The 13,237-nt window shown below is 28.0% G+C and overlaps 1 protein-coding gene across 1 annotated transcript in view; it reads right to left on the bottom strand.

Annotated features, from left to right (window-relative positions):
* The window catches only part of LOC113388445 (dipeptidase 1-like), a 158,210-nt gene extending 146,760 nt beyond the window's left edge, over positions 1 to 11,450 (bottom strand). Inside the window, exon 1 of the mRNA XM_026625821.1 lies at positions 11,275 to 11,450. Within this exon, the coding sequence (XP_026481606.1) occupies positions 11,275 to 11,450 (176 nt within the window). The remainder of the gene's footprint in view (positions 1 to 11,274) is intronic.
* Positions 11,451 to 13,237: the final 1,787 nt, after the last annotated feature.

Below are 13,237 nucleotides of genomic sequence, written 5' to 3'. Positions count from 1 at the left end.
TTGATAATATAAACTTTGAAAAATAATATGTCCAAATTACAAGGTTGTAGTACAAAGGTGCGTCCTGCAGAGCTCTTTGAAAATATGCATTTATTTTCTTGAAATTTGCCATTTGGATTTTTTTTTCGTTCGGGAAGTTAACAAATAACAAATAACAAATATTCATCTTTTATATACAATTTTAAAATGAAAAAATTCAGTTAAATCAAAACTGCGCTGAGGTTGACATTCGGTTTGTGTTGAGTTTAGTTTGTAAATTACTTTTATATGTTTTGGTGAAATTAGAGGCAAGCTTGTCTATTGCAATATTTATCTATCACCGAAAACCATAAAAAAAATTAAAATAAAATTATCACATACGATTTTAGAATGAAAAAATTAGTTAAATCAAAACTGCGCTGAGCCAGACATTCAGTTTGTGTTGATTTTAGTTTGTAAAATATTTTCATATGTTATAGTAAATTTAGAAAACAAGCTAATGTGTTGCAATTTTCATAATAAATTAGAAAAAATATTTATTATATACAATTTTATATTGAAAAAAAAATAGTTAAGTCAAATCTGCACAGAGACTGACATTCAGTTTGTGTTGATTTTAGTTTGTAAAATACTTCTATATCTTATAGTAAAATTAGACAGCAAGCTTGCCTGTTGCAATATTTATCTATCACTATAAACCTGCATACAATGAAACCTTCCACTACAAAATACAATTTATCAAACTGAATTTCTCGCGCAACTCCACCGTGTTTTGTTGCTCCACCTTTCTTGAAACTTTGTTTAACAAATGATTTAATGTTTTTCTCTTGTTAATGGAAAAGCTTCTGCTCTTATTATTACATGTATGCGTATCGTGGGTTATGTTTAATATGCAGAATAATAAATTTTAAGCTACAATAAAGTTTCTTCGGTAGGCAATGAAAGCTTGCTAGAACTTTCGAAAGTTTTCTCACTCGACGCGAATTAATGCGAACGCTTCTTAATAGTAATAATACGAGTATTATTGATTACACTTTGGTAGTTGGTATATATATACATAAATATATATGTATATATGTATATATATATATATATATATATATATATATATAAACTTCGTGTTACGATGTTGGTTCGCGATGAACGCCCAAACAACTGAACCGATTTTAAATTTTATTGGCTCATCGTGTGCATATACATCCAACTTAGGTTATAAAAAATTTTGAAAAGCAAATTTAAAATATAAATATATAATTTTTATAAATTTCAAAAAAAATTGACAGAAAATGACCAAAAAAAACAAAACACTAAAATGACAAATGTCAAAATTTATGGAAAAATCGAGAAAAAAAGATTTATGACTTTTGAAACAAAGTATATGGCAGTTCAAACAATATAAATCAAAAACATATACATATATAGATCTATCCAACATTTATATCCAAATTAGATAAAATGCTATATTTAAAATCACTATTCATAGTTCAAAATCTAATTAAAAATCAATGGTCATAAATTTAAATAAATGTTGACATGAAAAAAAGTGTAATGTCATTTGTCAATATTTATGAAAATAATTAGATAAATAGATTTATAATTTATATTTATTTAATTTATAACAATATAGATCACAATAAATAGCGGCATATTGAATTTAAAATTAATCATAAACAAAATTTTGACATTTAAAAAAAATGGAATTTTTAACGACTTCAATAAGAAACAAATATACATTAATCATTCCAAGTTATGTTATAAGCAATATTGCCAATCAAATTATAGATACAAAATACTGTTGATAAATAAATTATATCGTTTTATATTAATTTTCGACAAAAAAGAAAATGTTTTGACATTTATATATTTAGTGCATATTGGATATATGAAATTGAAATTCACTATTTTTAAATTAAATGCAAATGTAAAAAATCAGATATTTATATAAAAAATTGTATATTCAGATAAAGATTGATTGAGTCTAAGATTTAGTCTAAAATCCAATTTATTTATTAATTTAAATAAAAATGACATGCGTTGGAATTAATTATCGAAGTGTGAAGAAAATTGTGTAATTAAAATATAATATTATTATTAATATATCAGTTGAGATATATTTTGATTGTGATCGTAAATTCTAATTTTACAGGGAATCTTAACCTCTTAAATGGAATAGTACAATCTGTACAAACAGTACAAATATTATATCATATTATATTAAATTTCGACCGAAATGAAAATATTTTGACAGTTATAATTAATTTGAAATAAAATGAAAATGTCAAAAATCAGACCTTTATGTAAAAAATTATTTATTTCCAGAATATTACTGTGTTGATTTAGCCAAACCTATAGACTTAACAATTATATAATTTATTCATTGATGACTTAAAATAATTATTAATTTATTAAAAAATAAATAATATTTAGATATAAGGTCATTTAATTAGATGTTTTTTAGTTGAAACACGAAAGAAAATTTTATTGACATATTTGACATGACAAAAATGTATTAAACAAAAAACTATGATGCAAGTGAATTAATTTTTGAAGTATGAAATGTCAAATAATTTTGAAAATAATAACATATTTTTAACTTTTTGTCAGAAAGAATATATTTTATCACAAATTCATACCCATATCGAGTACCAAAGTAATAAATACTATTTATGAAATAACATATTATTTATAGGCAATATGCTTTTAATGCATATTTTAATTATATTAGGTTGTCAAATATCTCCCTTCCGCCTTTTTGTATTATAAACCAATAGCAAAAAAGCGGAAGGGAGATATTTGACAACCTAATATGTTTTGATATTTGCAAATTCAAAATAATTTAAAAATATTTATTTATTTATTTATTTATTTTATTTATTCATAAGCAAGCCGTAATCAATAATAATAGATATTATTTCAGGCTCTTGTCAAGCTTATTCATAGTTAATATTAAAAGGATAGTAATTTTATAATAATCATAGTAGCTGCACGAATTTCGCTTCTGAAAAAAAAGAGCTGAAAAAAAGCATTCGAACATTAAATACAATGTTCATCATCAAGTTCATCATATCAAAGCCTATTTGACCACCAGTCAAGCTCAAAATTCTTGCACAAGGTTGAAAGTTATACTCATTTAAAACCGTAAAAAAATTCAAATTAATGTAATAGCAAAAAAAAAAGAAAAAAAAAATGGTTGTACAGGCGATCAAATGGTCAGACTACATAGATACAGGATAAGGATTATGCAAGAAAATAGTTATTGAATTCAAATTGAGAAAATTCAGTAATGTCATAAAAGCTAAGTCTTTAAAAAGTTTAACTAGGGAAGCATGAAATTTTTTGCTGTCTAAGTTTCGGATATTGAGTGGAAGTTTATTCATAAGCTGAATGCCTAGACCGTCGAATAATTGAAAACAATATCATAAATCGGATATTTATGGAAAGGTATTAAATATATATATTTGTTTCACTTGATTTTAAATAAGAATTTAAAAAAAAAATAATTGCGATGCCAAAATAGATTTTTTCTGAATTTTTTATAATGCTTATGCTAAGACTATGAATGGATCATAAAAACAAGACATAAAATAGGATATTAAAATGTATAGGAGAGAATATTAAAAATTTTGAACTTATGAAATGTAGATGTGGGTACAGGACAAAGTCTGTGGGGTCATCTAGTATATATATATATATATATATATATATATATATATTATTAAATTGGTTTCAAATTAATTACTTCAACAATTTGGAAACAAAACATTAAGCGTCGGTGAACCGCGCAATTAATTGCCGAAACAAAAATTAACTAGTCCGAAACTGTAGTACATGAATAGCGAATGAACTATTTTACTAAATAATATAATATGGCTACAATGAAATTAATTTAATTAAACTAGCCTGAATCAATAAATATAACAATTTATGAAACAATTAATTTTGATTTACATTTTGATGGCTATTAAATATTTTATGGAACGTACTTGCTATTGCAAGTGGCTTGTAATTATTATCGTTGTTTGCTCATTTAATTATTTATTATAATTGTATAATTCATAATCAAATTGTGAAAAAGAAATTTAATTTGCAATCGGAACACTCCACCGTTCGAAATATTTTAATTGTTCTGTTTTTATTCTCAAAGAGTTGGGTAATTCTAGTTCATCGAAGCAAAATACTAAAATTATATTTATCTTCGTATCTAATTCAATACTGTACATTTATTAGCAAAATTTATATGAAACATGCGTTGCAGTGGGTAAACCATCGATACACTACCCTATTCACTTTAAACTACATAGTTTGTCATTCCAAATCACTTAATGATTTTGAATACAAAAATTTTTTCAGAAATATTTTCTATGGCTAAGCAATGTCTGCCGGGCCAGCTAGTATAAGTATTTGTATATATGTAAATATGTGTGTATGTATGTATTTGTAACAAATTTGGAGGCTTTTCGACAAATTTGGAGGTTTATTTAGTTGTTTATGGAGGTTCTTAGTCGATTCTGGAGTTTTAGTCGTTATTTAGTCGTTTATGGAGGCTTTTACTCAGTTTTTGAGACTTTTAGCAGATTTTGGAGGCTCCAAGCAAATTTGGAGGCTTTCAGGATATTATGGAGGCTTTCAGGCTATTCTGGAGACTTTCAGGCTATACTGAAGACTTTCAGGCTATTCTGGAGGCTTTCAGTCGATTCCGCCGGAGGCTTTTAGTCGATTCCGCCGGAGGCTTTTAGTCGATTCCGGAGGCTTTTGGACGATTCCGGAGGCTTTTGGTCGATTCCGTAAGCTTTTGGTCGATTCCGTAGGCTTTTGGTTGATTCCGGAAGCTTTTGGTCGATTCCGGAGGCTTTTAGTCGATTCCAGAGCCGTCTAGTCGTTTATGAAGGCTTTTGGCCGTTTTTAGAAGCTTTTAGTTGATTCTGGAGGCTATTAGTTGATTCTGGAGGCTATTAGTTGTTTATGGAGGCTTTTAGTCGTTTATGGAAGCTTTTAGTCGTTTATGGAGGCTTTTAGTCAATTCTGGAGGCATTTAGTCGTTTATGGAAGCTTTTGTCGTTTATGGAGGCTTTTAGTAGATTTTGGAGGCTTTTAGTCGATTCTGGAGGGTTTTAATCAATTTTGGAAGCTTATAGGCAAATTTGGAGGCATCGAAGCAAATTTGGAGGCTTTCAGTCGATTCTGGAGGCTTTTTCTCGATTCCGGAGGCTTTGAGTTGATTCCGGAGGCTTTTAGTCGATTCCGGAGGCTTTGAGTCGATTCCGGAGGCTTTGGGTCGATTCCGGAGGCTTTGAAGTCGATTCCGGAGGCTTTGAAGTCGATTTCGGAGGCTTTTAAGTCGATTTCGGAGGCTTTGAAGTCGATTCCGGAGGCTTTTGGTCGATTTCGGAGGCTTTAAGTCGATTCCGGAGGCTTTAAATCGATTCCGGAGACTTTTGGTCAATTCCGGAGGCTTTTGGTCGATTCCGGAGGCTTTTAGTAGGTTCCGGAGGCTTCGAGGCGTTTTTGAAGGCTTGCAGACAGAGTTGAAAGCTTTTAGTTAAATCTGAAGGCTTGCAGGCGAATTTGAAGACTTTTTGTTAAATTTGAAGGCTCCCAGACAAATTTGAAGGCTCCAAGTCAAATTTGAAGGCTTTTTATAAAATTTAGGATATCCTGACAAATTTAAAGGTTTGCAGATAACTTTCAAAGCTTACCGAGAAAAAAATTGAAGGCTTCCCAAAAAAAAATTGGAATGCTTCCGGAGGAAAAATTTGAATGCTTAAGGAGAAAAAAATTGAAGGCTTTTGGAGAAAAACTTGCATCAAAATTTGTGTCAAAAAATATAACTGATATTAATAGTCAATCCTCTCTCTTTGATACCCTCAATTTTGCTCCTCCACCATTTACAGATTGTAATAGATAAACTACGTTTGCCGGGCCAGCTAGTATAAATATTCATGTATACGTATGTGTGTATGAATGTATGTGTATAACCTACTCACTGTGTATAATGTACTGATATGCACTAATAATTAATAATTATGAATAAATGTAACATATTTTATGTAGTAACCTCAATAATCAAGGATGGACCTGGCAAGCAAGTTAGAGCACTACAAATTAACCAAAATTTAAATTAAAAAAATAAATTCAAACTTAAATAAATAGATCAAAACTGCATTTTTTAAAAGTTTTAATTATGCATTATGTGCAGAAAAATATAACTGATAATAATAATAAATCCTCACTCTTTTATGCCTTACATTTTGCTCCTCCACCGTTTACAAATCCTGATAGATTCAAAATATCAATTTCGATACGTTTTAAATTCGTGCTCGGGTCATTTGATACAGAGATATTTTGAATTGCATGAAACTGAAATGTCATAACAATGTTTTATTGTACGATATTAATAGTTTATGTTATGTTATATCATTCCTCCACCGTTGTTCTAGTTCCAAATGGAAAACAGTGAAATGGAATTAAATTCGCAACAGCAGAATATGAAATCGAGTTTATTACAATTTAGATTTGTGCGATTCATTATTGCTATTAATTAAATGCACAATTATAAATTAGATGTGGATAATATTAAATTTGGGTTTTTGGTGGAGGGATTCATGTGAATAACAATTATAACGAATAATTCAAATTCAAAAATTGAATGTAATTTTTTTTTTCTAATTTTAATGGTTTATGGTGATAGATAAATATTGCAACAGACAAACTTACCTTCTAATTTTACCAAACCAAATAAAAATATTTTACAAATTAAATCCGTTACAAACCGAATGTCAGGCTCAACGCAGTTTTGATTAAATTGATTTTATTTATTCTAAAATCGGATAAAATAAATATTTTTCCTAATTTTTTATGGTTTATGGTGGTAGATAAATATTGCAACATGCAATATTGCCCTCTAATTTAACTAAAACATAGAAAAGTATTTTGCAAACTAAAATCAACACAAACCGAATGTCAACCTTGATTAAACTGACTTTTTTTATTCTAAAATTATATATAATGATTATTTTTCTAATTTTTTATGATTTATGGTAAAAGATAAATATTTATTATTTGTTATTTGTTAACTTCCGAAGGAAAAAAAGGATTCAAATAGCAAATTTCAAGGAAATTAATGCATATTTTCAAAGAGCTCAGCAGGACGCACCTTTGTACTACAACCTTGTAATTTGGACATATTATTTTTAAAAATTTCTGTTATGGGATGAAATATTAAAATTGATATGTTTTTAACAACATTTTGAATTAAAAAGATTTTATATATATATATATGTGTTAAAGACTAGCACTGGTAGAAAATTTGTATGCAATAATTTCAAAGAGCTGTACAGGACGCACCGTTTGTACTACAACCCTGTAATTTGAATATATTGTTCTTCAAAATGTTTACTATGAGATTGAACACTAAAATTGGTAGATTTGCTAACAATATTTTAAACTACAACAGATTTTATCTATATGTGTTAGAGACTAGTAAGTGGAGAAAGTATGGATGCGACAATTTCAAAGAGCTCTACAGGACGCACCGTTTGTACTATGACTTTGTAGTTCAGATATATTATTTTTCATAGTGTTTATTATAAGATCAAATACTAAAATTATCAGGTTTACTAGCAATATTTTGAACTAAAGCAGATTTTATTTATATGTGTCAGGGACTATCAGTTGAAGATTGTATGTATGCGACAATTTCAGAGAGCTCCACAGGACGCACCGTTTGTACTACAATCTGGTAATTTATCTATATAACATTTGAACATTTGAAAGTATTTTACAAACTAAACTCAACACAAACCGAATGTCAACCTCAACGTAGTTTTGATTTAACTGATTTTTTTAATTCAAAAATTATATATATATATATATATATATATATATATCAATATTTTTTTCTAATTTTTTATGGTTTATGGTGATAGATAATATTGCAACAGACAAGCTTGCTTTCTGATTTTACTAAAACATTTGAAAGTATTTTACAAACTAAACTCAACACAAACCAAATGTCAACCTCAACGCAGTTTTGATTTAATTAATTTTTTTTCAATCTAAAATTATAATTGTATATTTTTTCTAGCTAATTCTCTAATTTTAAAGTTTTCTCTAATTTCACTATAACATATAGAACTATATTATTTTATTTGAAAAAAATTATATCCACACACACTGGTAGCAATTGATAACACCTAGTTAAAAAAATATCGCCTCCACCAAATTCCTTATCCAAGTATTAGAGTATATGGCATCCCATAAAGGTGCTTCTAAATTCCTCCATATGCGAGGACAAAAAGTGTTAGGGATTTTTTACAGCTAACTATTATAGATAGAAATCTAGACTCGTTGTAAATCCGACGGATTTACAATTCCAATATCCTGTTTTATCTCACTCAACCTCTCCATTCGATTTATACTAAAGTGCACAAAGCGTACAGTACGGTGGAGGAAATATATATATATATATATATATATATATATATATATATATTTATTCTCTACCGTAGACCTACTCTCCGTAAATAGTGATTGTAACTTGACCGTATATAGTGATTCCTCCATCGTATAAGCCTATGACTATTTATTCTTGTGCTTTAAACAAATGCTTTAAAATATTATTATTAGATAATTAATTGAGTTTATTTTTATTATTATCTTTGATATTTTAATTGAAAATGTATTTCAATTTTATTACAATTAGTTAAATTACAATAAAACAAAAATTTCTATACTACTATTAGTACAAATGACTCGATTATTACTCTGAAGTGGCACGTTTACGGTAGCGCTTTTACAAAACTTTTTGGGCAAAAATAATTCTTTTATCGGAAAGTTTCTGTGCGATTTCGTCTTTTTTTTTTAGGAAACTTTTAATTGTCTCATATCCTTTGAACGTTGGGTTTTCATGGAAACACACGTTTCTAACTGGAAATTTAATTTCCAGATAGTCAGGTGGAACGATTACGGTGGAGAGATTCTGAAAACTGATAGAAAAAAATAATTTTATTAATGAACAGAATAGCTTACCAAAAATCTTTTTTCAACTATAAATAACGAGAGTATAATATCTTTTCCTCCACAGTTCATAAAACAAATGTATCTTTTCCCTCGTAAGATAATTAAGTAAGTTTTTGTCCTTCTACTTGCCTATCTTTATTACAAAATCTGCAACGGTTAGTCATCTCGGAAAAGAATTTTAAATTAATTCTTACGATTTCTTGTGCCGGTAATTTTTTGTTTTTTTTTCTACATTTCTTTTAGAACATAAAACTTAGTTCGTTAGTCGCTTGATGAGATATAAATTTTGCACGAAAATAATAGTTTGGCAAATGGAAAAGGAGTTATTTGCATAATAAATGGAAGGGAAAGGATAGTTTTTTGATTTAATATCAATCTTGTTTATTTTTTTTAATAACAATTGGCGAGGATCATGTTAAATTTGTGCTATGTACTTCAATTTTTTTTATTTTATAAATTTATCAAACAAGATTGACAATAACGCTTATACAATGTTGCAGGGAAACCTAGTATCATTTTTTTTATAAATTTTCCGTAGTTATAGTAATCGCAAAAAGATCGAAAATATTTTTTTTTTCAGATCTTTACGTTTCAGAGGTTTCTGAACATTTTTGCATACCTTAGAAAAAATTGATTTGTGTGCTTAAAAAACATTCGATTTGTTTTCATTTGCGAAGCGTTCGAAACTTAAAACTTTTTTAATCAAGTATAATGAAAGCAGACTCTGCAAAACGTCTTTGTGGAATGTTCAATTCGTGATAAAAAAAACTCTTGTTTTAGGATTATGATTGCATGAGAATGAGGAGAAAGAAGAGTTTTTTTTGTTATTATCAATCTTATTTGATTTTTATATCTTTAAGTTCATATTGATCATTTTTGCAAAGAAAACTAGTATCATTTTGTTTATTAATGCTGTTTTTATCTAGTATAATGAAAGCAGACTCTGCAAAACGTCTTTGTGGAATATTTGATTTGTGATAAAGAACTTTTGTATTAGAATTATAATTGCACGAGTATATTTTTGGTATAGATGAAAAAGGTATAGAAAGTTTACAAATACCACTTTTATATTCAAATTTTAATTGTTTTCACACTCCATAGAGGTGCCACTAACCTTAACACGTAAATTTACCACTAGGTTTAGTTCTAGATAATATTTATATACTTAAATGATCAAAATTGAAATTTACTGGCAAAAGAGATCATTTTGTAAATCAGCATATCAAAATAATATAGACAAAATGTCACTTACTCACAAATATATTCTTTATCCTGTTATGTGTCTACCAGCTCTCTGTCTATTAAGTGTATACCCAAAAATGACAAGCGGTTCCGCACAGGAATATAAATATAAAAATATAAATATGAATTGGCGGAATAGAAAATAGGAAATAGAGAATAGAAAATGGCAAATGGAGAATTGAAAATTGAAAATTCAGAATTCAAAACTGCATCTTGCTCGAAGTGGAGAGAAAGAAAACATACCGCATGTTTTATTTATGATAAATGAAAACATGAAAATACATACGCAATATATATATATATATATATATATTTACATCGTCACAAATTTTCTTTATATTTATGTTACGGTGGAGGAGTGACATCGACCGGTTGTTTACCAAACTAAATTTTTCAATTATCTCTAAACTAAATCAATGTTTCTAATTACAAGTGAGTATGTAGCCCTGATTACAGAGCCGAACTTTCGAAACTTTCCAATTCCAAAGTCATAAATTAACTAATTTACTCGTACCGAACTAAATTTAAATACAACCGACGTGAATTTACTTTGTATTTAAGTTACGGTGGAGGAACAACCAGATCGAATGAATGTTCTTATTTGACTTTTCGTCAAAGGTGATGACTAATTTTGGGAATGTAGAAATAGTTAGTTAGTAGTAGTGTTGATGTGGAGAGAATAATGATTTTTAGCAAAGGCAGGTCCAGAAAAAATGGTTTTTGTATCAGGATCTGTTTAAGTTAGGTGCATGATATTTTAGATACTTGATCTGATGAATGAAAATGGAGTTGCATTAAATTGTTTTTAAGTTTATAAAGTTCATAAAGATTTTTATGTCAATAGATTCAAAATGATTTCAAATGATGAGAATATGTAACATTTTATATTTTAAGTGTAAAACAAAAAGAAAACTGGTGTGGATTCATAGTAAAAAAATAAAAATTTTGCATAAATTCATTGAAATTTTAAAGCAGAATTTCAAGAAATTGTCAATTTCAAAAAATATTTTTTACCAGCCCTAAATGTTTACTCACCCATCGATCAGTGGCGTCTCCTTCAAAATTTTCCTGATCACAACCATATTATTATCGACACTCGAACTCATATTCATCAACTGTGACGTCATTCCATATGACGTCATTATGTGCGTCATGTCACCATGTGACGTCATACCGTCATGTTCTGTTTCAGTAGCCGTCACTCTTGTCATTGATAATAAAATTATATAAAAGTAATAGAAAAAATTGGATTTTTGAAAAAATTTGAGGTACAATTTTTTGGGAAAGAAATTTGGCAGTGTTTTTTGTTTTAGGGAAGTTTTTGGTAAATTTGGTAATCGACATAAAAATTTATTTAAATTAAAAATTGTTGAGTTTTTTAATTTTTTTAACCACGTACATAATTTTGGTTTAAGAGAATTTGGTAAATTTGAAATTTTTGTAACTATATATGATATTATACTTATACTTAAAGCTATATTTACAAAATTTGGTAAATTTGGTAAATTTAAATACGTAACTATGTAACATAGTGCATAAACCACTAAAAAAACTTTTACATAAATTTTCCAAAGCAATAAAAACAGGTCTCTTAATTTTTTAACTAATTTTAAATGTGAAACGTTTATGTCGTTTTTTGTCAAATTTTTCACATTTTTTGTCAAACATGGTGCCAGGTCTGTTCTTAATTTTATTTCTTGGCAACAATTTTCTGAATATGAGTTTAGTGACAAATTTTTTGTTCGTGCTGTTTTTATTTTTCGATCCGGTGGAGCATCGGGCGGATCCGGTGGAGCCTCCGACGGGTACTTGCCCGAAGGCATGGGACCTGGAAAAAAATAAAAATATTGTTTCATCGCTTTCAAAATACATCTACAATTATTAATATAAATTTAAATTGTAAACCCCAGAATTACTCTAATTTTGAGTTTCAGTACTTTATTTTCTGTGTCAAACGATTCAAAATGATTTTAAATAAAGAGAAAGTGTATTTTTTTATGAATTTCAATAAATATTTGCAATAAATATATACACAATGGAAAAACATAATGAATAAACAATAAATAAATATTTATTTTAAATAAATAAGAAAATAAAGTTTGCTTGCCATTAGAGTTTTTTTTTTAATGCAAAGGAGAAAAATTTTTGCTACTCCCAAGAATCAGTCTGTATGTCAGTAGAGTTCTTTTCTATACACGTCAGTTACTATAATATAATTTATTGAAGGTTTTTTTTCCAAAAAATGTTGGTTGCTCGTCGGTAGAGTCCTTTTTTCTAAGATTAGATTCAGCTCAGTTGTTAGTAGAGTTTTTGTTTAATACAAAGCAAGTGCTTTTTTACTCTAAGAATCAGTAAAGTTGTTTTTTATAAATGTCGATTACTGTAATATGATTTGTTGATTGTACTTTCTCCAAAAAATTTTGGTTACACATCAGTAGAGTCTTTTTTATGGATTAGATACATTTCAGTTTTCAGTAGAGTACTCTTTTCACTCTAAGAAACAGTGCAGTTGTTTTTTATATATGTCAAATACTATAATATGATTTAATGATGGCTTTGTCCCAAAAAATATTAGTTTCTCGCCAGTAGAGTCCTTTTTACCGACATTGGATTCAGTTTGGTTGTCAGTAGAGTTCCTTATTGATTGAACATTGAACATACTTTTTTGCAATCAATATTGTGTTGAACAGTTTTTATTGAATACAATCCTATCGTTTGTTTGTGATTTATTGTTCAAAATATTTTGGGAGATTACAGTATTGTTTTGTATGCCCAAAAAGTTCCTAGTTTTAACACTAAAATATTGTAAGCCTGCATTATTTGGTTTATTTATTTATTCATGTATTTATTTATGCACAAGCAAGTCGTAATCAATAATAATAGATATTATTTCAGGCTCTAAACTATCATATTTAGTGATACAATAAATTTTCGGTTTGTTTCTTCGGAAAAATTTGATTATGCTAGTCAGTAGAGTCCCCTTTTGATCTAAATTAAT

Source organism: Ctenocephalides felis, unplaced genomic scaffold (assembly GCF_003426905.1).
Source record: "Ctenocephalides felis isolate EL2017-DRISC unplaced genomic scaffold, ASM342690v1 CF-g0.4_SCAFFOLD_03572, whole genome shotgun sequence".
Classification (NCBI taxonomy): domain Eukaryota; kingdom Metazoa; phylum Arthropoda; class Insecta; order Siphonaptera; family Pulicidae; genus Ctenocephalides; species Ctenocephalides felis.
This window is presented reverse-complemented; position numbering and strand designations above follow the sequence as displayed.